Below are 23,707 nucleotides of genomic sequence, written 5' to 3'. Positions count from 1 at the left end.
TCAGTGGGGCGGGGGAGGGCAGGGTTGGGGGGCTGGTGGAGTCGGACATACGACAGCCAGGAGTACAGTAAGTAAATAAATAAATAAAACTATTTACCTTGCGCTCACTGCATCGTCGAGTTGGTGATGCATGTTTGGAGGATGGCTTATTTTGATTATGACAATATTCCACAGAAGTATGTGTGCCCTACCATCAGTGCAAGGAAAGGGTTCAAGAGCTTGTTTCGCATGTTTACATCCTAAGGTCATTGATGAGATCCCAGGAGTTAGTCTACTTTTGCACAAGTGGTTATGGTCTATGTCCCTGTGGCCCATCTCCTAGAGTCTGTAGATGGCTTTTCCCAGCAGAAGATTCCTGTCAGTGATGCTGCTGTAAGTAATGAGTGCTTGGCTTTACACTGGAGTGAGAGTAGATATTTTAAAGTTATTGGCAGAGTAGATCAGAATGTCGCCCTCCTTAGGTCTCTGTGAGGGAAAGTCTTGTAGGGACTTCAGACGCCAGGGTTGCTTGTCTCCATAGAAAGCATGCTTTACTATTAGACGTGGACAGCATAGGGACATAAGTCTTTATGATATTTGCATTTCGAGTCACAAAGTTTCTAAAATGCCCTCACAGTGATAGATATGAATGAAAGTCCATGAGCTGGTTAGGTTATGTAAATCTTTCCTTGTGTGCTAAGTTGAAGACTCTCTGTTTAGCTCCATTGGGTGCAAGTGTCTGCATATCAGTCTTAGATCTTTGCTTCTTAAGCCGTACCTGTGATTCGATGTGCTAGAGTATGATTTTATTTTATACAATTGGATTTTATGTATGGTAGTCTTATAAAATCATATTACTAATGTATTTTTATGTAGCTTTTGTTAGTGTATACCTGCCCTTCTTAAGCTCTTTAATTAAGAAAATGTTATTATCGTGCCCCAAAGATATTTCAAGGTGTTTTACAATGGCCATTTTAAGCTCAGGAAAATCACTACACTTTTAATTAGTTAAAAAGCCAACTTTTCAAGACATTTTGAAATTTAAGATTACATTTAAGATGCATTCAAGGTGGCTGTATGACATTATATTGAGAAAAAACATATTGACTCACACAAATATCTCAAAAAAATATCAGAAATCTAAATATCACTACCCTATGATAAAACTGTAAAGACATAAATATTGATGACTAAAATATAGAGCACATATCTAACATACAGCAATATCAAAAACAAACAATAAAGAAATAACAACCATCGACTATGCTTGAAAACTAAGGAAATATAACAGTAATTCCGAACACCAAAATTCCCTTTTTCACCTTTACTTCTTCTCTCCTTGCACTTTCATTCTTTTCCATTTGTCCTTTGCAACTTCTTCTTTTGTCCTTCTCTCCTGTCGTGTGGTTCCTATAAATCTAAATAGGATCTCCGAGTTTAGACAACATAAACTGTGGGATTGGTGTCAGACTGATTCCAGACACCCCCACAGAGTATGTTCGCCTGTATACGAGCTAGTTCACAGTGCTACTGTAAACTCCTCTTACCAAGGAGAGAATAGTTCCTGGCAACTATCGAACATGACAACCCTGTCCCATCAGGGATCGTGGAAACAGTATAGTACTTTTCGCTCAGTCACTGGTGCTCACTTTGTCTCAGAGAGATACACAGAATAAACGGTGGGGATGTTTGTCAATAAGCATTTATTGAACCAGAGTCATTCTAGTGTAAAATAGGTGTGCTGAAACAACCATAAGACTGAAACAGATATAAATGATTATAAGCACCAGTAGAGTAAATGGATGGTGATTTCTACCATAGTGCTAAAACAATGAATATATGCAAGCATATAAGTACATGGCAGTAATGATGCGTACTCCTACGATGCAACCCTAACTAGATGTACCTAAGCGTACCTAGCATGTATGTAGGTGTAGAGCCAAGAATCCCCCTAGGATGAAGCCAACCCCATTACCTGGTGTGAGGGAATGAAAGACCCCGTCTTGGTCTCTAGATGGACACCCTGCGAGGGATGACAGACCACTGTGTGCTGGAGTGTCTGCATGCAGGAACCTCAGGGCCTTGCATCAGTGTGTCAGCATGGAAGTCTTTCTCTTCTGCCTGCCCCAGCAGAGATATGGAGTATATATACCCAAAATGTACCCTCAGGGGTTCTACCTTGCTGTGCCATGTTGGCCGAGGATGACGGATGGGATGACCCTTATACATAGTTTTTATGCAGAAGATGGTAATCCTGCTGTGATTCTGATAATCCTCAGGCATAATTAATGAGGCTAGTTTTCTTGGAAAACCACACAATATTTTATGCAGCACCTAACTAAGTAAAAGGTCAATACCAAAAACTGTTATGTAGTACAATGGCAATGAAAATGTAGGTGAAAGGTTAGGTGACTACCCAGGCCTATATTGAGGTACATTACAAAACATAACACTCCTTCATTTCTATCCTTCCTCCATAATTTGTTCCATCCTTTCTTCCATCCCTTCATGCATTGATTTAAGTTTCATGGTTGCCTGACATGTAATGCCCTTGAAGATAGTAGTGGCTGCAGAGTTATGGTTACTTGTAGAGAACTATGGAGTAAATATATACTGCACAAAATATATTAATGCATTTAGTCCTAGTAAAGGGTCCGATGTTAATGTTTAGAAAATAACTTTCTGATTTGTTTCCTTGTGGACATGAATCAGTGAGCTTCAGGCCAATTAGACAGTTAATGGAAGTATTTTGTTACTTGGCTTTCAAATAAGAGCTGTGCCATCCCATGTATTGCAAAACAAATAGGCCCAGTCTGACACTTACCTCATGGAGATAATTTCTAATCGAGATTGAAGCGGCAAAATTGATGCCTGGTTACCCCATAGGTGAATCTTTCCTGATACTGCTCTTAAATGCTTTAAGCTAATTTCCCATCTCTGGAACTCACTCGCTTGACCCACCGTCTGCCTTAAGGCCCATGCCCAATTTCGAAAGGCCCTGAAAACGCGGCTCTTCACTCTTTAACTGAAGATGCAATGCTTCTCTAATATATTTCTGCTACTTTCTGCTCTCCACTTTCCTTGTCTGAACGAACATTTTTTAGAGCCTTGATGCCCTTGGTTATTTGTTGCGCTCCTATAAATCCGTCTCATTCATTCATTCATTTGTTCAGTTAAACGTGGGTTCTTCAGGAGCTGCTTTTGTTGTTTAACGTTTCATGTGCCCTTATCTAATCCCCATACTAGGCAGTGTCTCAGGATAGTTTTCCATTTATCAGAAGTAGCTCTCTTTACAGGAATAGTTGGCGACCCCAATGTAACACATGGATGAGGGATGGCACTTTTAAGCTGTGCCGTCCACCATTCAGACACAATGCAAACTCAATAGCAAAATACAAACATCCCATTAGTGTATGTACTATTGCTTAACAAACAAAGAGGAAACTACAATGACATGCTAATACATAAAACAACAAACTAACATCTGTAACCCACAAAAGAAATTTGTTTGTGAACAGGCAATTATTTCAACCATACTTAAAATCTATCCACACACTGCAGTTCAGGGGTGCTGCTATCACTTTAACAAGAGCATATGGAAGCACCTTCAAATAATCCACCCAGAATATAGAATTTACTACTAAGCTAAACTTTAAATACAAACTAAAAAAAGCTAAGAGCTTTAGCATATGCCTTGGTTACAGAAGTCACTATACTTTAAGACTGCTAATTGAATCCCTCTATTATCAACAGCTAAAAATAAAATTTGCTCCAAAAATTAATTATTTGTTGGAGGTAGCCTAGTGGAAGACTTTAGTTTGTATCCTGCCATCGTCTATGGGGACACATATATGAAGGAACTGCATTTGTCTAGCACTGATGTGAGCTGTGATAGACACATTTAGTTAATTGTTCTGGATTTCTTCTACAGATTTCTCAATCGGCTATCTGTCCAAAATTACAAAGAGATCACACAATGTAGTGGATTCACAATGTAATGAGTGTGGTGAATTCCTCAAATGTGTAAGTCAAGAGCACCTGCACCTTCCACAGCCCATACAGAAATATGCATAGCTGGGGTGACATATGTGCCTATTGCTGTGCCTTATACTTGTCTGAAACCTCTTCCCGAAAAAAAAAATGTTGTTTTTTAGGTTAAAGTCAATCATATCGATCAATATATTGATATGGTCATACATATTGAGCTGTTTACTCCAGAGAAAGAACCGTCAAGCTCTCAATCCACCTCTGTGTTGGATACATGTATATAAGGAACACACACACACATCCATTGTCATTTATAAGTAACCGTGTTCCCAACGTAACCCCATCGATTTTCTTCAAAAAATCACTCCTGCCCCTACAGTAAGAGCTCAGCCCCATGACAAAGGGCAGTAAAAAAATTATTCAGATATATGACAGTCCTTTCTTACAGGCTTCTATTTGATGAAACTATTGGTCTATCTGGTAGTTGGGTTATGCTTTAATGAACCTTAGGGAGGAGACTGAAAAACATATGATCGTTTTGTTGGCTCTTAGGTGATTGAACTCATCAGAATCCAACAATCCTTTGTCCCTCCATTCATGTAACATCCTGTGATATATGTCAACAGTTTGTAAATGTCCCTGTTGATGGTTTCATTGCAACCTGATTGATGTAGCTGAAGATAAGCCTCTCTACGATGGTCCTCCACATCCCATAGCACTATCTTTCTCTCTTTATCCGTGGGCTTTATGACCATGCTTGTGTCCCTTCATGAAAGTTTAATGGCCTGTTTCTGTGCATCTGTGAGATTATTTCTCATATTGCTGTATTGTGTGTTGGAAGATACTTCAAGCTCTCATAGCCTTGAAAAATATTGAAGCCATCATGTGGTATTATGGGGGATACTATTCACTAAAATCTCTTTCCTCCCATTGTATTGCGTTCTTTATTTTCCAGAGAGCATAAAGTAATTAAGCCCTCAATTCCACTGATGCAAATGTCATTCCCTCGTTTGTGTTGAAGTCTTTGAGGTCCCCAATTTCTGTGATTCTCCAGTTTGTAAGATTTTAAAAGCTTTAGTTTGTGTATGAACAGGAAAATGTCAACCATCATGGAGGTAAAATCAAAGTCTGAGTCAGGACAGACAGACTGAATTCCAGGACCGATTTCTCTGCATCTGTAAGTACATGTTTGGATGAATTAATAATAGTTGAGCTGTTCACAACCTTAATATTTTTGAGGCCCTAGTATCATTGAAAAAAATAATTTCAAATCATTAAATATAAAAAAAGAAAATAACACATTTGCATATATTATTTGTTAAAATTAAATGGAAAAAAACCGCAAAGCAACTTCAAAAATAAGAAACTTCAAAAATAAAATATATTAGAGACTCCTATTCCCTTACAAACCCAACATCCCATTCCTATAATTATTATTAAAAAAAAAAAACATTTTTAAAACAAATACAATATATTAATGCATACATAATATGCCCAAAATAAACTTAAAAAATAATATACAGTGCGAAATTGCCCACAGTAATATTTTTAAGAACAATATTAAAAAATGGTACAAAAATATTTGATTTTCTGCAATAATCTGATCCACAATATTTTCAACATCATGATGTTTACGACCCAATATTTGCATCTCAAGATATTCTTCTAACTATAGGTTGGTCGGATACTGCTGTAGGTAGGAAAAATAATTTGAAACAGACAGTCTGCACCCTGAAGGGCCAGCCACCCCCTTGGAGCTTCTGAGTGAAGAGAACACTTGAGCAGATACTTTAGGGATTTGCTCAAGTATATATATAATATATTTATGTGTAGGGTCTTTCAGCCAGCCATCTTCATCTTTGTTCTGTTAATTTGTTATTCATCTTTTTCTTCCACCCACTACAGCATACATGATTCAGCATTGGCAGTGGGTCATCCCACTTCAGTCATTGGCCAACTTTACAATGAATGATGAAATTCTGTATTTTCACAAGCAACACATACACACACAAAGTAGTTCGTTTCAGTGCCAGGGACAACAATGACAATACTTTTCAAACCTAAAAAAAAAAAGTTTGGTTTTAGATAATTTTGTCCGTTTTTTTAAGATTGAGGGAGTTCAAGGGGTACCTTAACAATAACGTTTTGAAAAAAACACGAGAAAACAAAACAAGCATTGACAAAGTCAAAAGGGTGCCTTCCAATGCCAGACCGATTACCTTTGCCAATGTTTGTTTTATAATACAGCAAGAATGAGAAAGAACAATTTAAATCAGAATTTGCCATTGGTGATTTTTTTCAAAATCTTTGTCCAATACCGCCTTGCAGAACACTGAATTGGGTTAAGAAAGAGAGATATAGATGTCTATTTTGAAAGTCTCATAAATACATAATAAATTCTCAGCGCTCAAACTAACTGCATGTCTGGTAACCTCATTATCCTCTGTCTTGTTCTCACATATGCTATAATCCGTGCTTAATTCGTAAATGCATGGGTGCCGGTGCCCAAAGCTCTGTTTAGATGCTCGCCACTGATGCAATTAAATGTTGGCGCGCTCAATACCAACTCGGCACAGTCTTGAATCCACCTCATGCCTCTTTAATCCTCTACCAGACACTCTGCCTTCTATATTGCACTTTTCAGGTTTAAGTTTTCTCCATTTATGATAGTTTTTTCGTCTTTCTCTTCCTTCTGTCTTTCCGCTTTGTTTTTCCGCCTCCTGCTTTTGGTGAATGTCTGATGCAGAAAAATAAGTGCTGGTACCCAAAAATAAGTGATGGTGGCTCCCACCGGCAACCATCGGCTCAATTTAAGCACTGGCTATAACAAATATAGTTACAGCTCTTCTAAATTAGGTTAGTCTGTGGGTTGGATGCTGGAAATATATCACTCCAGCTTTGATAGTGCTGCCCTGGCTCCCAATCGCCAGTCGAACACTGGCCATAATTCTGTGTCCTGATCCAGAGGCTTTACCCGTGAGTCATATATCTACGAATCTGTATCAAAAACGATACTTTGCTCTGAGATGAGTTATGGATTTGAATTTATAGATTTTTGTCAGCCTGTTCTGTAGTGAGGGGCAGGAGGCAGACACTTCTAGGCTTTCTTATGATTTGTAAGATGAATACACCAGGCCAGTTGAAGATGGCTGCTTTGGTCTTAAACATTGAGCATTAAGGGAGCGCTCACACTTTCAAGCTGAAACAAAAAATGACACACTTTCCTGCCATGATTTGGACTAAATAAATATTAACAGCCTTTCCTCGAGAGTTTGTGAGCATTCACAAGCTCTTCTCTGGCCTTTTACCATTTCTAGTGGGAGCTTTGCTGCAGCAAATGACTGAAGTGAATCTTTGCCATGGCGGGAAGGGAACAGAACACCCGAAACATTGTGGGGGCGGGTGTGAGGGAAAGGAATCTCCACAAGGTAAAATGATACCCCCTTGATTAAAAAAATTAAAAGAAAACAATTGCCAATTATTCCTTTGTGAAGCGGCTGCAGGGTGATTAGAGAGACAGCTGCTCATCGCTGGAGCAAGCTTTCTGTTTTCCGTGGACACAACCCTTCTCTTCCCATCTCCAGGAAACTCTTCAAAATCTTTTTTTCGATTGGCAAGGTTTAAAAACTCTGTGCAGTTTTCACAGTTCTGCTTTCTTAAGATCACTTAATTTCTTCAACTGCTCCAAGAAACCACCAGTAAACCTGTAATATTAATTAATAATTTGAAGTGGAATACATTGCCTTCTGCTGTTTGCCTGCATTGTAGGAAGGGCCACTGGAATAATGCGACAGGCGAGGACCAGATTTTGCGGCAGCATTGTCTAAATTATGCAGCCAGAAGAAACAAATTTCCGATCAGTTCTATGGAGCAGGGACCATGACAAGATTAATTCAAGTTAATTCTGTGCCCATCCGCTGCTCCCGATGTGATTGAGGTTCTATTTCTCACCTACACCCACTGCTCGCTTTTTCTCATATTATATATCCACGACCATGACTGGACCCGAAGGCATTGAATCGCTTTATGTGAGCACCAGTTACATTACACAAGTTCACATTCATTTAAGTATTTCTGCTTTAAGTGATTTTCCCAGGATCACAGGACATTAGGCTGATGCCGAGACTCTAACCAGGTTCGCCAGTTCTGCAGTTCTGGTCATTGCGCCGCATCCTTCTTCCCCCCCTTTCACCCACTCCTTCCCCATTTGGCTTCTTTGCTGCTTTCTTACACTCCAGCGCCATCCTAGAAGGCATACAAAAGGTGGCGTGGGCTCTGCAGTTCACTCGCTCACCTTCTTGCTCCCAATAAGCACCAGTTACCGTACACAAGTTCACATTTAGTGCATTAATTGTATGTGATTTTCAGAGGAACACCACTTACATTACTGAAGTTAACATTTGATGAGCCGATGTGGAGACCCTTCCCCCTACAACCCACTGCTTCTTCTTTTGGCTTATCTGCCACTTTCTGATGCTCCCTCACCCGCATGCAAAAGGCCGCGAACGCTCTGCTGTTCACTTGCCCCTTTCCTTGCTCCCAATAACTGAATGCAACAGTCTTTGCCACAGAGCTGGCATTAACAAAATTCCCTGGGAATCACTTCCGTGGACAGAACTGAGAAGCTTAAAGGACCCTTTCTTTGGTCAGGGCTGCAGCCTCTCTAGACCTTTTTCAGCATAATGCCAGGGCCCCTGCATTATTGGATTAGTAAATCAGGCTGGATTAGAAAGCACTGTTTTAAAGGTCTCATGCTCGAGAGACTTTGGTGGGCTGCTGTACAACATGGCTTAAAAAACTGACCAAGGCAATAAGTCTTGCATAGTGGAGACCTTTTGACTTTGCCAATGCTCGTTACATATGTTAACACTGTCTGGACAAAGGTTTCACCTCATGTGTACTAGTTTGAAACCCAAATACATCAATAAGCTACAGAGCCCTAAATCCACAAGAGTTTGATTACTCTGCGCAATAAAACTCCACCTATCTGTCACACTGAAGAACATTTTTGGGAGTGTAATTTGCCAACCAAAACTACAGACAGGACCCTTGAAATCTCAGAAAAATTGATTATGCATACCCACGTTACATCTAAGAAATCGCCCACTTGTGTCAAGCTACCCATCTTGCAGAGGCGATTATGTGTATAATAGACTTCATAGAAATGCTTGGGATGAACTAATCATAGCTAGGCTCATATGGCCAGCTTGCGCCAGCCCATTCATGTTTCACACCAGTTATCTTCATCCAAGGGGCAAGATCGCGTATCTACTTTGACGACTTAATGGACAAGGAGTGATGAGCACACTAATGACTAGGTGCAGTGTATCTCTGAGATGGCTTTGGCCTTTGATAATTAAATGGTTAATTTAGCTTCAAGGAGTCTGGGAGCGGGCTCGAGTCAGATCTGTACATGCTGACAGCGTTATGCAGCTGAAGGTGCATGGAGAATTGTGATTTATGTTTCGAAAATTCCTCACAAAGCATTTGCAAGGATTTAATATGACCATGGTATCAGGCGTCACCTCAATGGAAGACTCGCCTCTTTACAGTACACCTCTTTGAAGCACACTATATCATATTGTATTAAACGCCCACAAATCAGCTACCTCTTCTAGCCCTCATTGACTTTATGCTTGTCTTTGTCCCTGTACAGCACTGCGCTGCCTTGGGTCTAGGGTTATACCACATACATACATACATACATACATACCTACAAATGGAAAATGCCAAGATATTCCTACCTTCCCAATCTAAATAACTGGGATGTTTGAGCTAACCAGGTTCCTGTTACAAAAGCAGTCTCCTCAGACTGTATGCGTTTGTGATCAATTGTGACTGCCAGTTCAGCGGCCAATTCCCACCTTGGACAGGGCATTGACTTTTCCCAATTAAACAGTAGCCCAAAGGCTGTTCTAAAGGGCGCCAACATTTTCATAAATGGTTGGCCTGTATAACAGGGCACCTGACGAATAGTAGCCGATCATCTACATATAGGGAGACACCATCATCTATACTGCCTGCCCAGTCCAGACACTGTAGAGGGCCTGTCATCGTGTATCCAAGTTGCCAGAGGTTCAATAGCCTGGGCAAATAGAAGGGGAGATATAGTGCACCCCTGCCTAGTTCCTCGCTTGATAAGAAATATGGACAGACAGAACTCCATTAAGTCTTACTTGAGAAGTTGGGTTGGTATGTGCTAACTTAATGTAAAGGGAAAACAGGGGATCAATTTCTTTTCACTGAAGATCTTGAACAGGTATTCCCAGTTGAGAGAATCAAAGTCCTTTCCCGAGGCCACTAGTATCATGGCGGCTGGTCCAGCCAGCTCCTGTGCATGAGCCAAGACCAAATGGCGGCTACTTAAGTTATGACGCATTACACAGTTCGGCAAGAAACCATTTTGGTGCGAGTGTATTAAGTGGTGAATTACTTTGGTAAGGGTCATAGCTAATGTTTTACACAGTACTTTAGACTTGAAGTTTATAATGGACATCAGATTAAATCATTTACGTTAATCAGGGGTACTTCCAGGTTGAGGCACTACAGCGATAATCATAATCCATAGGGTCTTAAAGCAAACACAACTTGTTTTTATTGATATAATGGGGTGGAACTCTGACCTATCACAACCTTTCATCAGTATGTTTAGATTCTCTCTCCGCTCTTCTCTTCTTTGCTATCTCCTGCACCTTCCAAGGCCCACATCCAGTCGCTATTTCCCTCCCTCTCTTTGCCATGTTCATTTCCACAGGTGTTCCAACTCCTTTCCCCGCTGCTTGACCCATGGCCCCTCCTTCTCTGTTTTGGAACCTCCTATCTCCCTCCCTGCATTATTGAGTGATCCTCTGCTGATTCCTGCACCTTCTCTGATCGCAGCTTTCTGACCTGCCTCCTTCTCCTCAGCAGTGCTCTGCTCCCCGACTAGGCTCCGCTGACATAAATTGTTCTAATTGTGTGCTTGGGGTTGAGTTGGACCAAGTACCTGATAATGATCCTCAGCCAACTGCACAGATCTGTGGCAGGTGAGCTGCTTTTAAGGCATAAGTAAGGGTAGCAGATTATCAGACACAACATGACCTCTGAAGGCACAGACACTTCATATATTAGGATGTGGAAGCTCTACTGACAAACCATGCATCTTATTGGATAGTCTTGCTGAGAGATGGGTGAAAGGCAGCAGCAAATCCATTTAACCTGCCATCCTCACCTGAACGGATCCCATCAGTTTCACTGGTCAGAATGTTTTGCTGCTCACTACTTGCAGATCTTCCCTGCCTCATATTCATATACTGCATATGACTATGGAAGACATGGACCTGCCAGATCACACATCACAATACAGGCCTTTTTATTAGGAAAGATAGCATGTTCATAATGGAAATCTATACTAAAGAAACGCATGTGCATATTTTTGTCGGTCGGTGATAACTCTCCTCAGATATTTACCCTTTGTTTTGCAGGACTGTGTGCAGCTCAACCAGTACAAGCTCAAAGATGAAATCGGAAAGGTAAGTATGAAATCCAAACACCTGCTATTGACTATGTGCCATGAACATTTCCTGCCTCGTAAGGCCAAAGGGCCTCATGTAGATGATAGGCACTTTTCCAAGGTGGCCAGATATCATATCTGCCTGGCTCTTGGTTCCCCAGCCTCATTTAGAAGGGAGAGAACCACTGAGTTTCCGATCGCAGAACCTCATCTGCTTCCACCATAGCAAACAACTGCCTTGCGGACCATTCTCCTCATGGCTGCTGGCTCCATGGCGTTCAGTGGCCTGGACATGGCTCCCATAATATTTTGTCATGCCCAGGACAACCATGTAGAGCTTTGCAGAAAAAATAGGTATGATGCACAATATTACTGTATGTATAAACCTTGTCTTTACTAAAGTTCTTTTTTTTGTTTATCACAGAGTAAAACATGTACATGACATTCTGAACAAGAGCATTTGCAGACAAGAGGCAGGTTCAAGTAAACCTTGTAAAAGCAATGTTCATAGTCGTAATCAAATCCACATAGTAGCATAGCTATAATTAATACATAGGAACCTTAGTATATGGCAACCTCTCGTAGTATGTTACTTTAAGCTCAAAATAGAACAGCTGTATAAGAACCTAAAAACAATGAGCAACATAACAAGTACAGGTCTTGATCCGTCAATGGGTGGAGCTATGCAAGGGCAGCAGTACCATTCAGCAGGGGGTGGAAGAGGGCTTCACTGATCTTGCTGGGTTCCCTACGGTGGTGGTGGGGGGCATTAAAGATAATCTCAGTCAAAGAGCTGAAGTGTCAAAAGTTTTGTGAGTCTCTATGGGCATAAGATAGTGGATCAGGGGCTTCCGCAGAAGCGGGAACTTTTTTTCAGTGTTAGCTAGATTATGAAATATCTGCTCCATTGCCAAGAGATGCAACACTCAGGCGAACCATAGTGCAGCAATGGGAGGGGCTGCCTGCTTCCACATAAGTGCAATGATTTGTCGTGCTGCCAAGAGTAGGTAACTGATAAGCGTCCAATCCAATTGGGTCATTGTGGCCAGGGTGGAGGGTCGAATGTCCAGGATAATCGCTAGAGATGAATCGGGGAGAGAATAGCCTACGGTGTCTTTAATATGGCCCAGTATGCAGCAATAACTGTACAGGACCACCAAATGTGCCAGAAGTCCTCCTCACCCTCCCAGCAGTGCCAACATAGGGGGGAAACATCCGAATAAATTGAAGATAGGCGAGTCATTGTATGATACCATTAAAACATCAATTTATATGCGGTCTCATGAAGAAAGAGACTGCGATAAGTTGTGGGTATGTCCCGCCACACTGTCTCCCACAATTTAGGTGTTATTTTCTCCTGTATGGTGTTATGCCAAATGGATTGATATGTATGTGTGCGAATCGGGACCGATTGTTGCATTATAAAACTTATCAACGTAAAAAATATATTGGTTAAAAAAATATGAGCCCATTCCAGATGGAATTCCACAGTATGTGTCAGTTGCAAACCATCTTTACTATTATGTGTTGAATAAACTATGTCATTCTATTTCATTTTCCAGGGCTCCTATGGAGTGGTAAAACTGGCGTACAATGAAGATGACAACACGTACTATGTAAGTAATATGTAATCCTTTGAATCCGTTCATGTACCCATATCTAGACACATGCACAATCACCTTTTCTTGTGACCTCAAATGTAGTTTATTTTACGTATTTGATTTCCAAGACCACACACAGAAAATGTTTTTTGTAAAAGGAGCACCTCTGCATGAGGTTCTGCTAAAAGAACAGGACGTTGGGATGGCTCTGGATGAGACCAGATTGCAGATAATGGGACTAGCTTAACTAGGGGTGTGCGGACAAATTATAGGAGGAAAATATTGTGTGGACAAAATACTGTGGCAAGAGAATCGAGGACAGCAATATTTTGAAGGTACGTTACTATAGGTAAGCAACGTTTTACTATATAGTACTCCACATATATGTACCGTGACAAAATATAAACCTTCAGTTTTAGGTACCTAGATGTGGAGTTAAGAATAGTAAATCCGTTACCTATTTGCATTTGCTTTCTCATTATTTTGGTCCTCGAGATTTTTGACATGATATTCTGGCCACACGATATTTGTGTTTCCAATATTCTGTCAGTGATCCAAGCTAGGGAAACAAAAGATAAGGGTTGGTGCATGCAGTAGAGGAGAGCTACCTAGAAGTCAGATGAGTCAATATTAGTCTGGAGTATGTTCAGTAGAGTATGATATGAGGCTGGCTGACAAAGGAATGTTGGTTTGTAAAGCCTTTATGGAAGATCAATAATGCCTTGAATATTCAATCCAAGGTTTTCTAGAATTGGTTTGGTTGGTCTAAGTCTTCGGCTCAGCTACAATCTGTAAAGCAGGGAGTTGGACAAATAATTGTGAATCATGGGAAAGAGCAATCCGGTACATTTAAGTGAAACACATAGGAAGTTCACTTTGAAGCTAGCAGGTTACATAACAACTATACAATACTGTCCTTTTACTCTGGTATACAAATGTAGGATCTGGGACATAGAGCAGGAGTGAGTGTCAAGCCAGGTAAGCTGTGTGTTGCTAGAGCAAGGAGTAAAGGTAAAGGAGAGACATGCGTCCATTCTTCCGGTTCGGCTATAGTTACTCCAGTAGGATCTACTGACAACAGCTGTGCGCATTATATCTCACCAAAGCAACCACGACTTGCTGTAAGGGAGTATTTCTTTAAACTGCAAGTTTGGGAAATCTCTAGGTGTCTGGGAAAACAGATCCAAGGCATTTACCCATGGGTCAAATGGTGAACCCACAATATCGGTGGGCCCGGAAACCCAGGGCAAAATGGCAAAAGAAAATATTGACAGGTAAGTAAGTAAGTAAGTCTAGATTTTCGGGGTCGGTCAGACCCTGAAACCCCTTGGTTAGCAGCCTTAGATATTGAAAAGGGGTTTGACACCTTGGGTTGGCAGTATTTGTTGGATGTGTTGGGAAAATTTGGCATTGGCCCTAAATACTTACGGTGGGTGTGAATACTATACACAAAACCGCATGCAAGAGTATAGACAGGCCGCATCATCGCCTCACTGTTAGTTATAGAGCGGGGTACCAGACTCTGCTGCCCCCTTTTGCCCATTTTGTTTGCATTTGCCATAGAGCCTTTGGCATGCAGGCTACGCCAGCTGGTGCTAGACTGGGGCATCCACGCAGACAGACAATGGCATATAGTATCGCTATACGCAGACAATGCGCTAATCTACCTATTTGGCATCACTGCTCTGCAAGAGCTGATGGGATTGTTAGAAACCCATGCTCAGGTCTCGGGTCTTTGGGTTAACTGGTCTATGTCTGCAATGTTCCCAATTAAATTGCTTTCACCAGACCAGAGACAGACTATGCCCCATACTCCATTGGAATGGGTATTTGACACTTTTAAATATTTAGGTGTACAAATGTATCATTCCCGGTTAGATATCATGGACAGGAACTTAGGTAAAGCAATGATTTGAGCTCGCACAGCCCTTCCATTCTGGTGGAGCCTCCCCTTGTCCCTTATGGGTCGGGTGGCTATTTCCAAAATTCTTTTACTTCCACGGTTTCTGTACATCTTTGCTGCCCTCCCTCCTAAACTACCACAGAGTATACTTAAAGATCTGGAATCGCTGCTTATTTCTCTGATCTGGGGGAGGGCGGGCGGTCGAGATCCAGGGTGGCACGCTGTAAACCGTACCTGCCACTTACAGACGGGGGCTTGGGTGCTCCAAACTTTGAGCATTGCTATGCTGCAGCGCAGCTGCAATGGCCAATGAGATGGCTTGCAGGTGATAACATTACTGAGCTGTCCTCTTGGGCGTTGCCATTAAGTCAACTGCCCATAATGGAATGGCTTTCAGGGCCCACAACTGTGATGCAGAAGAAACAGGGTAATGTGTTAATGATGGCAGCTAGGTGCAGCTGGTTAAGATATGTGTTACCTAAAGGCCAACCTGCACCGTGTGCACCAAATCTACTTTTGGAGATTCTTCCGGGCTCATTTACTTGTCATAGATGTTCGGTGCTAGAGTCCTGGAAAGCGGCGGGACCAGATACCTGGGGTGACTTATTTGTAGACTCACAACTGCAGAATCTTGAGGAGTTAATAGAAGATTTCGGGATACCACAGGGGACCTTCATGCTTCACGTGTTATTATCGCAACAATTACTCCAAACATTGGGGAACAACCCTACAGAACCCGCCATATCGCAGATACTGCAAACTTTACTTACACATGGAAGGGGCAGACGTGCGGTGACAGCGATTTATAACTCTCTCAGGCCTCACCCTACCTTCCTATTAGCATCACTTTGCATTTATTGGGACTTAGCATTATCAGTCACTATCAGTGATAAACAATGGTCACAATGTATTGATTATCCTAAAATCATATCCACGAACGCTAGGCTGAAATATACGCAATTCAATTACTTACATCACACATATAGACTGGCTCACATGTACCCTACCTCTACTGCTGTTTAGCCTCAAAAGCAATGTTCCTGTGTATGGTCTGGACTTGCCCTCGCCTTAGCACTTATTGGAATAAGAGAGCGAAAGAGACGGACACGTTAGTAACTGCTCAAGGCCCACACTTCTTAATTGGTATTACTAAACGCTCTGCCGCACTTAAAAACCTTAATACATTTAGCCCTGGGTTTGGCAAAACATAGAATAGCTATGATATGGAAGTCGAGTACTGGTCCTAATACACATACTTGGCTCTTGGATCTCAGCAGGGCACTAGTGGCGGAATATACAGCCCAAGCTCTCAATACACGTCGTACCACCTCACGGACAAGTCCAATACAATGGCGGGAGCACCTGTTGTTCATAGAAGCTAAGTTGAATGAATCCAATACAACTGGGGTGTTAGGTGTGTCCCTGCTCCATACGCCCGATACAGCACACTGTCACATAATTGCATATGTGGTATGCCTTACGTCAGGTATAGCCGAGTCCGATATGAGCTCAGGCTAGCAGATATACACATTTAAGTGAAATACCCGGCGCCCCCGTCCTCTCCCTTCTGTCCCATATACGCCCATACATAAATAATTACTCCTGCCCATATGTGGTCTAGACCACAATGCAAGCATGAGTTAGATGTGATTGTATAATTTCAGGTAGTTTGCAGTTTGTCTGTAAAAAAAAAAGGAATGCTATGCTTTATTTGATGGTTTTAGTGTCAATAACATTTCATGGTATGCATAAAATGCTATTTACTTTTCATTACACCAGTATACAACACTGCTTGGTACCCCACCAAGAGTTGAATTAGTAAATGTTACTGTGATGATTTGCATAATAAAGGCGGGGATGTTTGAAATTTGTATAACCTGCTGAAAATCAATAAAGACGATTTATAAAAAAAAAAGTACGTCTAGATTTTCTATACCTGACTCCACATACATGTGGTACATACCTGCAAAATACAAAGTAGTCGAGTCAGAAATTGTCAATCTAAACTCCCCTAAATGCATTTACCTTTTGATTTTTTGCCCCTCAATATTCGGTCCTCAATATTCTTGTACCACAATATTGTTGTGTTGACATTCAGTAGTACAGTCGGGTCAAACAACTCTTGAGCGATATGTATTTTTATGCATGCAGAAAAGCAAAAGTGCAAGGATGCTGACTTAGCCAATGCAGTTTATATCTGGGGCACAAGGCTTGAGCTAGCCAGCTCAGGACAAAGAGTGGAGGCCCACCTTACGGTCACCCTCCAAGGTTGGTGACCATATAGGTGTTGCTTCAACCTGATTCACTCACTTCCTGACACACTAGGAGTCAGAAGATTCTGGGTTTCCATGACTCTTGAGTAGTGTTGGGTGCAGGACTAGAAGGGCCCCTATAATCTACACACTTGAGCAAGCCCATTGTTGAGCCGTCCATTCCTGAGGGTTCTGACAATGTTGCTCCAATCTTAGAGAGATCCTCCACATACAAGGAGCCTCCAAGAGAATAAACGTGCACTCTGCAACCTCCCTCATTCCCCCTGTGGGGAGCAGGGTTTGAATTCCATCACAAGACCCATCTGCTGGGTCGTTGTACCAGCTAAACTTCTAACTAGGACATTCTTACCTTAGGAACATCTCTCTGGGACTCCTTGAAGATCTCACAAATTCACCACACACACTTTGACTCATCCTGTTTAGTCTGCTCCACAGCTTATGATCGGGGTGGGTGGACCCTGGAGAACACTCCATAGCGTCTGCACTTCATCGTGGCCCGTAGCACAGAGGCACCAGCATCACTGCGCTTGAGCACCACATAAGACATTTCTGACTTCTTGAGGAGGATGCAACCAGCTAACATTTCTTTTTCCACATCCTTCAGGCGATGAAAGTTCTTTCTAAAAAGAAGCTGATGAGACAAGCAGGATTTCCACGTGAGTTGCGCAACCATGTGTTTTCCAATTTTAATTTTGCTGCAATAACATTTTCAAATGTAATTAATGGACCTGATTATGTTTAATCACATAAATCAAGGACAATGCTGCACTCTAAATTGAAAAGAATTCCTTATTTCTGAGTGTTTTTTTTGTTTGACATTCAAAACTCCTTTCGGGAACACTTCCAGTCAAAGATGACACTTCTCAAATTCTATATAGTGTCATTAATGTACTCCCTATACATTGCTTCAATTGTTTTAACTTTGACTAATCGGATCATATTATATTTTGTTTAACAGATTAATTGGTGGAAAGAAGCCCCTGATAACACTGTTAAATCTGAAACACATTGGGCGAATAAATTCATGTTATATAAAGCTTCGAATGAAAAATCTTGAAATAAAATGTCACATGAACATGATGAGTTTAATACATTTCGGAAATAATTCCCCAAGAGTTCCTTCTTTGATCAGAACAGGGTTCTTAGACAAGCTTTGAACTGTTTAATAATCTCACAGCAAGTGTCACGTTTACAATATCTCGAGGTTATGCCCTTCCTTTTTCACCACTAGTCAATTATAGTATCTAATGTTTAAAGAGACAATGCTAATTTCTCACACACGTTTCTTCTCATCGCAAACAAAGAAAATGTTAAAAAACGAGTAATTGGGTGATTTGGTTGGGCGGGGTCAGTTGTACCATGGCACTTCCCCTTTGAGAATTCTACAGGCCAATGAACTAGTCCCTGAAATGAGTGGCAGCCCCTCTAGGGATGAGAGACCCAGGAATCCTTCAGTAACGTAGTGTGGAGTTGGCAAACAGAGAAGGGGTTTTAAGGGACCGCCCTTCGAGGTACCATGTTGAGCTGTGGGTGCCTTGAAGGGCCCCACTGGTGTAGAAAAAGGTCTGACCTCAAACAGCTGTAGAGAGACCAGCTTCTGAGCATGGCCTTTGGTGAATCCCAACAGAGGGACTAACTTCTGCTCTAGCGATACAGTACCCCCTGTTACCCAGTGTTTGCTAATGCGGTACAACAGGAAACCTATCAGAAGAAATCGATGTGGAGCAACATGCGGCAACCACAGAACCAGGTGTAGGCACTGGACTGAGAGCGCAGGTGACAGCAGTTAACCGAGAGTAGAGCTTCCTTGTTGGGCTCACAAAGTTAGTTAACCGAGTTGGACATTGACTGGATTCCGTGAGTCCTTGGGAAAAGAACCCCGGTTGTAAGGATCTTGGATATGCATACCAGTTTTACTGTCCTGGCTGCTCCATCAAGCATTGGCAGGAATCCTTAAGTCCTTGGCAAAAGAACCCCTGATTGTATGGTTCCGAGTATGCATACCAGTTTTACTGTCCTGGCTGCTCCATCAAGCATTGGCAGGAATCCTTGAGTCCTTGGGAGAAGAACCCCGGTTATAAGGTTGTTGAGTATGGATACCAGCTTTACTGTCCTGGCTGTTGCATCATAATGGAGTGTATGTGGCATACAAGGCCTGTTGAGATCACGCAATGCTCATCCATAGACGCGCTCTTTAGGTTACCACAGATTATAAATGCAGGATCTATCTGTTGCATGTCTGTGATCTTTTAATAGGATGCTCTATGGCCAGTAGAACTGGAATTGTGCAGCAATAGAGGACCAAATTATGCGGCAGAGCTGACTAAATTATACAGAAAGAAAAGGCAATTTATGTAGCTTTATGCGGCACATGCTGCTATTTTAACATTGTCTTGTATTGTATTGTAGCAATCATTGATACAAAAGATCCCAGATGCTAAAAAATACAAAGGTTTCTTGAGAAGGAACAGCATACACATTTAGCAGATCACATTGAAAGTGATTTTCATCATGATTCTGTCTTAGCAGAGGAACAGCATTTGTCCTTCTCACTGAATTAAATTGCCATTAAATCATGTTTCTCTCGCCAAAATGAATGTGATAGCGAATGTGTGGGGAGGCGTGAAGGACGTTACAGCAGTGGAAAGGAAACTAAAATGGAGAGTTGAACTAGAGATGCAAGAATAACATGGGAAGGAAGAGAGGTATGAGAAATAGGGGCAGGGTGGTGGTTGAGGAAGGCCAGCGTGGTTACAGAGTGCCTGGGCCCTTAAGAATAACAAACAAGCCAAAAGCATACACAGTTAAAAAGAAAACTCTTGTCATTGATGCCAACTTCCACATTTGCAGAAGTTGATGTACAGAATTCATTGTTGTGCTATTGTGCAAAGAATGGGTGACCTTTTTACACGTTTCATCGTGGGAGTGCGGGCCTCAGATTGAACCAACTAAGGCAGAACATTTACCCTGCTGCCAGGGTCTGTTTTACTATGTAAGGTACTGGTACGTCATAGACGGGTTCTTTGTAGTTTCCTCCTCTACCCCGTCTGCCAGATCAGACATTGTGTTTCTTCCACTGTTGTTTTTACAAGGCACCCTAGCCCTGTTTCCCTGTTTCGTACCTAATTTCTCAACTTCTGGTTTCATTTCTCTGAATTCCTTTGTGTAACTGAGTCCACGCCCTAGAAGAGGTCAGTTGGTAAACACATTTCAATTAGTTTCTTTACACATTTAATGCAGTAAGTCATCGAACCATGATGCGATCACTAGATGTTAAATATTCACCAAGGGCCAGATGTACGATCATTGTAAATTGCGACTCGCAATTTACAATGTACAACAGTGTCTGAGACAATGATTGCGATTCCCAATGGGGTCGTAAAATGCGAGTCTCATGAATATTAATGAGGCACTCGCAGTTTGCGACCCCAATGAGAATCGCTGGCCCTACCAGGTATGGTGACCTGCTGGGCTCAGCAGACCTCCATGTCTGGGACTGTTTTTAAATAAAGCAGTTTTTTTATGCAGTCCATTTTCCTTAAAGGAAAACGGGATGCATTTAAAAAAAAAAAAACAAGTTTTCGTTTAATTTTTCAAGGGCAGGTAGTGGTCCCTGGGACCACTGGCAGCCCCTAAAAAATATTTTCCCCTGCATTTTCAAAGGGTTAGGGGTCCCCTGGGGACCCTTTGCCATTTGCGACTGCATTACCGACTGTATTACCACCCTCTTGAAGAGGGCGATAAATTACGAGTGTTTTGCGACCGGTCGGAAAACATTCATACATAGGGCTGCGAGTCACAATTAGGAAGGGATGCCCTTGGAACGCCCCTTCCTAAGTGCGAGTCGCTAAGCACTATTTTGAGAGTCGCAATTTTTTGCGACTCGCAAAATAGTGTTTGTACATGGCCCTATCAGATTTTGCATGCGCAAACGGGTCGCAAACCCGTTTGCGCATACAAAATCTTGTTGTTCATCTGGCCCCAAGTCCCTTGTTCTACTTTTTGTGAAAGTACAGTGCAGTAATACCGTCCAAGTTTTTCCCAGGTGTGGTATTCCCTGCCCATACAGAGTTCTTCAGATCGCGTTTCCTCTCTTTTTCTCAGCCGCAGAACTGGGAACAATGTGGTCTTTCCGTCTCAAATTTCACCAGATGTGGCACAGGTTGTGAGCAGAAAAATCACCTGCTCTATGCAAAATTGTCATGCACGTTGAAATTCTGATTTGGGCACAAAAAACCGTTTGCACTTGAGCCGCTATTACCAGCCCAGCTGCAATACGGGCATCAATTGTAAATTTACACTTTTTGCCGATCCCCAGCTACACAAAGTGAATTTTTTCAGGTGGAACTCTGAAGACTAAAAATAACTTATTTTGATTACTCACATATATTCATGTCTACAGCTTAGTTATGTGTGTGTATGGTTATATGAGTTGATAATAAAATAAACTGTTGCGAGAAAAGGAACAAAATATTTTAATATCTGCAATTTGAGGTTTAAAATTCATGGAAATTTGCTAGGATTGTGTGTTTATGAGGGCATATCCCACTTTTTTCCTTTGAGTTTGTTACATATGCAACTCCCTTGTGAGTGGCTTGCAGAATCTTGTATACATTTTGAGCAGCATTTCAGAAATTCTGGTGAATATTATAAAATGGCAAATTTTTCCTTTTCTTTCTAAGCTAAACTTAAAAGTCTGCTTAATGCAAACTGCTGTGGTTTATTTTAAGTTCTTGAGTGGGTATTTTAGGTGAGCCTACGTACTGAATAATTTTTGTCGTGTGCCACATATATTAGCACCTACAGTCATCCTCTATTTTGGTGGGTGCCTAAGGTTTGTAAGCAACGCTAAATGCACTTACCACACAATCAGGCCAGGCACTTACAAAAGGCAAAGCAAGCTGCTGTCTCAGGTGGCACCACTACGTGGAGAAGCGTGGCTCAGTGGTTAGAGGCGGCAGACCCCGAAGCTGTGATCAGCCGTGGACCAGGGTTCGATTCCCCGCCTCGGCGGGTCTCGGGCTCAAAAAATTCCACGGACTCGACAATTCTCTCTCCGGTGCCTACTCGACTCACGGGGTCACACTCTGCGACTCTGGGCAATAGCTTGCTTAATCTCCACTACGGCCCCTCGTGGCGGGATGCCTGGCTTTCACCTTGTGAATACCCTGCCGGGGTATCTCACAGGGGAATACCAGGACGGGTTCCCTAAGCAAGCGCCTTGAGACCCCTGGGTGATTCGTGCGCTATATAAATCGAATACATTTACATTTACATTTACATTACGTGGTTTCAAGTTAGATGAAAGGTCCTGAAAAGTGACTATTAACTGAGGCGCTCTAAAGACAAAATGCTATTTTGCCATGAGTGCCTACAATCCTTTCGCAGTTCCTGCATGCAACTAGCTAAGCACAAGTGGTTGATGTGAATTTTCATCCATTCTGTTTTCTCTGGAATTTGCCTCTCCCCAGCTTAATCTCAAGTTAAACTTCTAGAGATTCCAAAGAGGCCGAAAACCCTTGTTTTTTGACTATCTGCTGTACCAGCTCCCCCCCGAGTGCCATGCTATGGAAAAAAGAATGTAAATATTCCCTGCTATGGGGCTCACAGTCACAATGCAGTGTAGATGTTATTGTAATCGCCCTTGAAATATGTTTCGTTAACCCCTTGGACGCTCATGAAAAGCTCAGCTCGTCATGAGCCACGGTTCCCGTGTGCTCATGATGAGCTGAGCTCGTCATGACCATTGGAACGCTCACACGCGGGGCTAATTCCCCTGCTGTGCGAGCGTTCTAAAGAAATGGGTGTGGTCATGACGAGCTCAGCTCGTCATGAGCACATGAACACCGTGGCTCATGACGAGCTGAGCTCGTCATGAGCACCGGGGCGCTGTGCGCGCCCCCTCCCCCCAGCACAGCGGGGGAATGAGCCCCGCATGCAAGAGGTTAATGGACTCACACTTGGGAGTAGACACTGTTGAAGCTGTCCCTAAATTCCTTTGCCTTTGTTAATTCCTCATTTCATTTCCAAAGTTATTCATATTTCTGTTGCACGTACTGAAAATGCTAATATAAAATAATAATAAAAAAAGTTATTCGTATTTGGTTTTTACTGTTTCAGGGCGACCACCTCCTCGAGGTGCCAAAACAGTTCCGGAAGGATGCTCGCAACCAAAAGGGCCAATAGAGCGGGTATACCAAGAGATTGCCATTTTGAAAAAGCTAGACCACCCCAATGTGGTGAAGCTGGTTGAGGTACGTTCCTTATCTTTGCTGCTCATCCATAATATTTGCAACCTTATTTTGGCATGAAATTCAGTGTGCCTCATCAGCTTCATTATCTCCTAATCCGTCTTCCTCAGCATAGTAATTACATAATGAACTTAAGCCTCCCACAGAAACTCCCAAGCCAAAGGTTAGCTTACTAGCCTCCCATCCCTGCAATATGGCCGACAGCATCTTCCTCCTATAAA

At 42.0% G+C, this 23,707-nt stretch overlaps 1 protein-coding gene across 7 annotated transcripts in view; it reads left to right on the top strand.

The window, feature by feature from the left end:
• CAMKK2 (calcium/calmodulin dependent protein kinase kinase 2) overlaps positions 1-23,707 on the top strand; it is a 315,788-nt gene that overhangs the window by 162,917 nt on the left and 129,164 nt on the right. For all 7 annotated transcript variants that reach the window (XM_078667508.1, XM_078667510.1, XM_078667507.1 and 4 more), the window contains 4 exons: positions 11,430-11,477; positions 13,021-13,074; positions 17,840-17,891; positions 23,356-23,489. In XM_078667508.1, coding sequence (XP_078523634.1) covers positions 11,430-11,477; positions 13,021-13,074; positions 17,840-17,891; positions 23,356-23,489 — 288 coding nt within the window. The remainder of the gene's footprint in view (positions 1-11,429; positions 11,478-13,020; positions 13,075-17,839; positions 17,892-23,355; positions 23,490-23,707) is intronic.

The sequence above is a fragment of the Lissotriton helveticus genome, chromosome 11 (genome assembly GCF_964261635.1).
Source record: "Lissotriton helveticus chromosome 11, aLisHel1.1, whole genome shotgun sequence".
In the NCBI taxonomy this organism is placed as follows: domain Eukaryota; kingdom Metazoa; phylum Chordata; class Amphibia; order Caudata; family Salamandridae; genus Lissotriton; species Lissotriton helveticus.
This window is presented reverse-complemented; position numbering and strand designations above follow the sequence as displayed.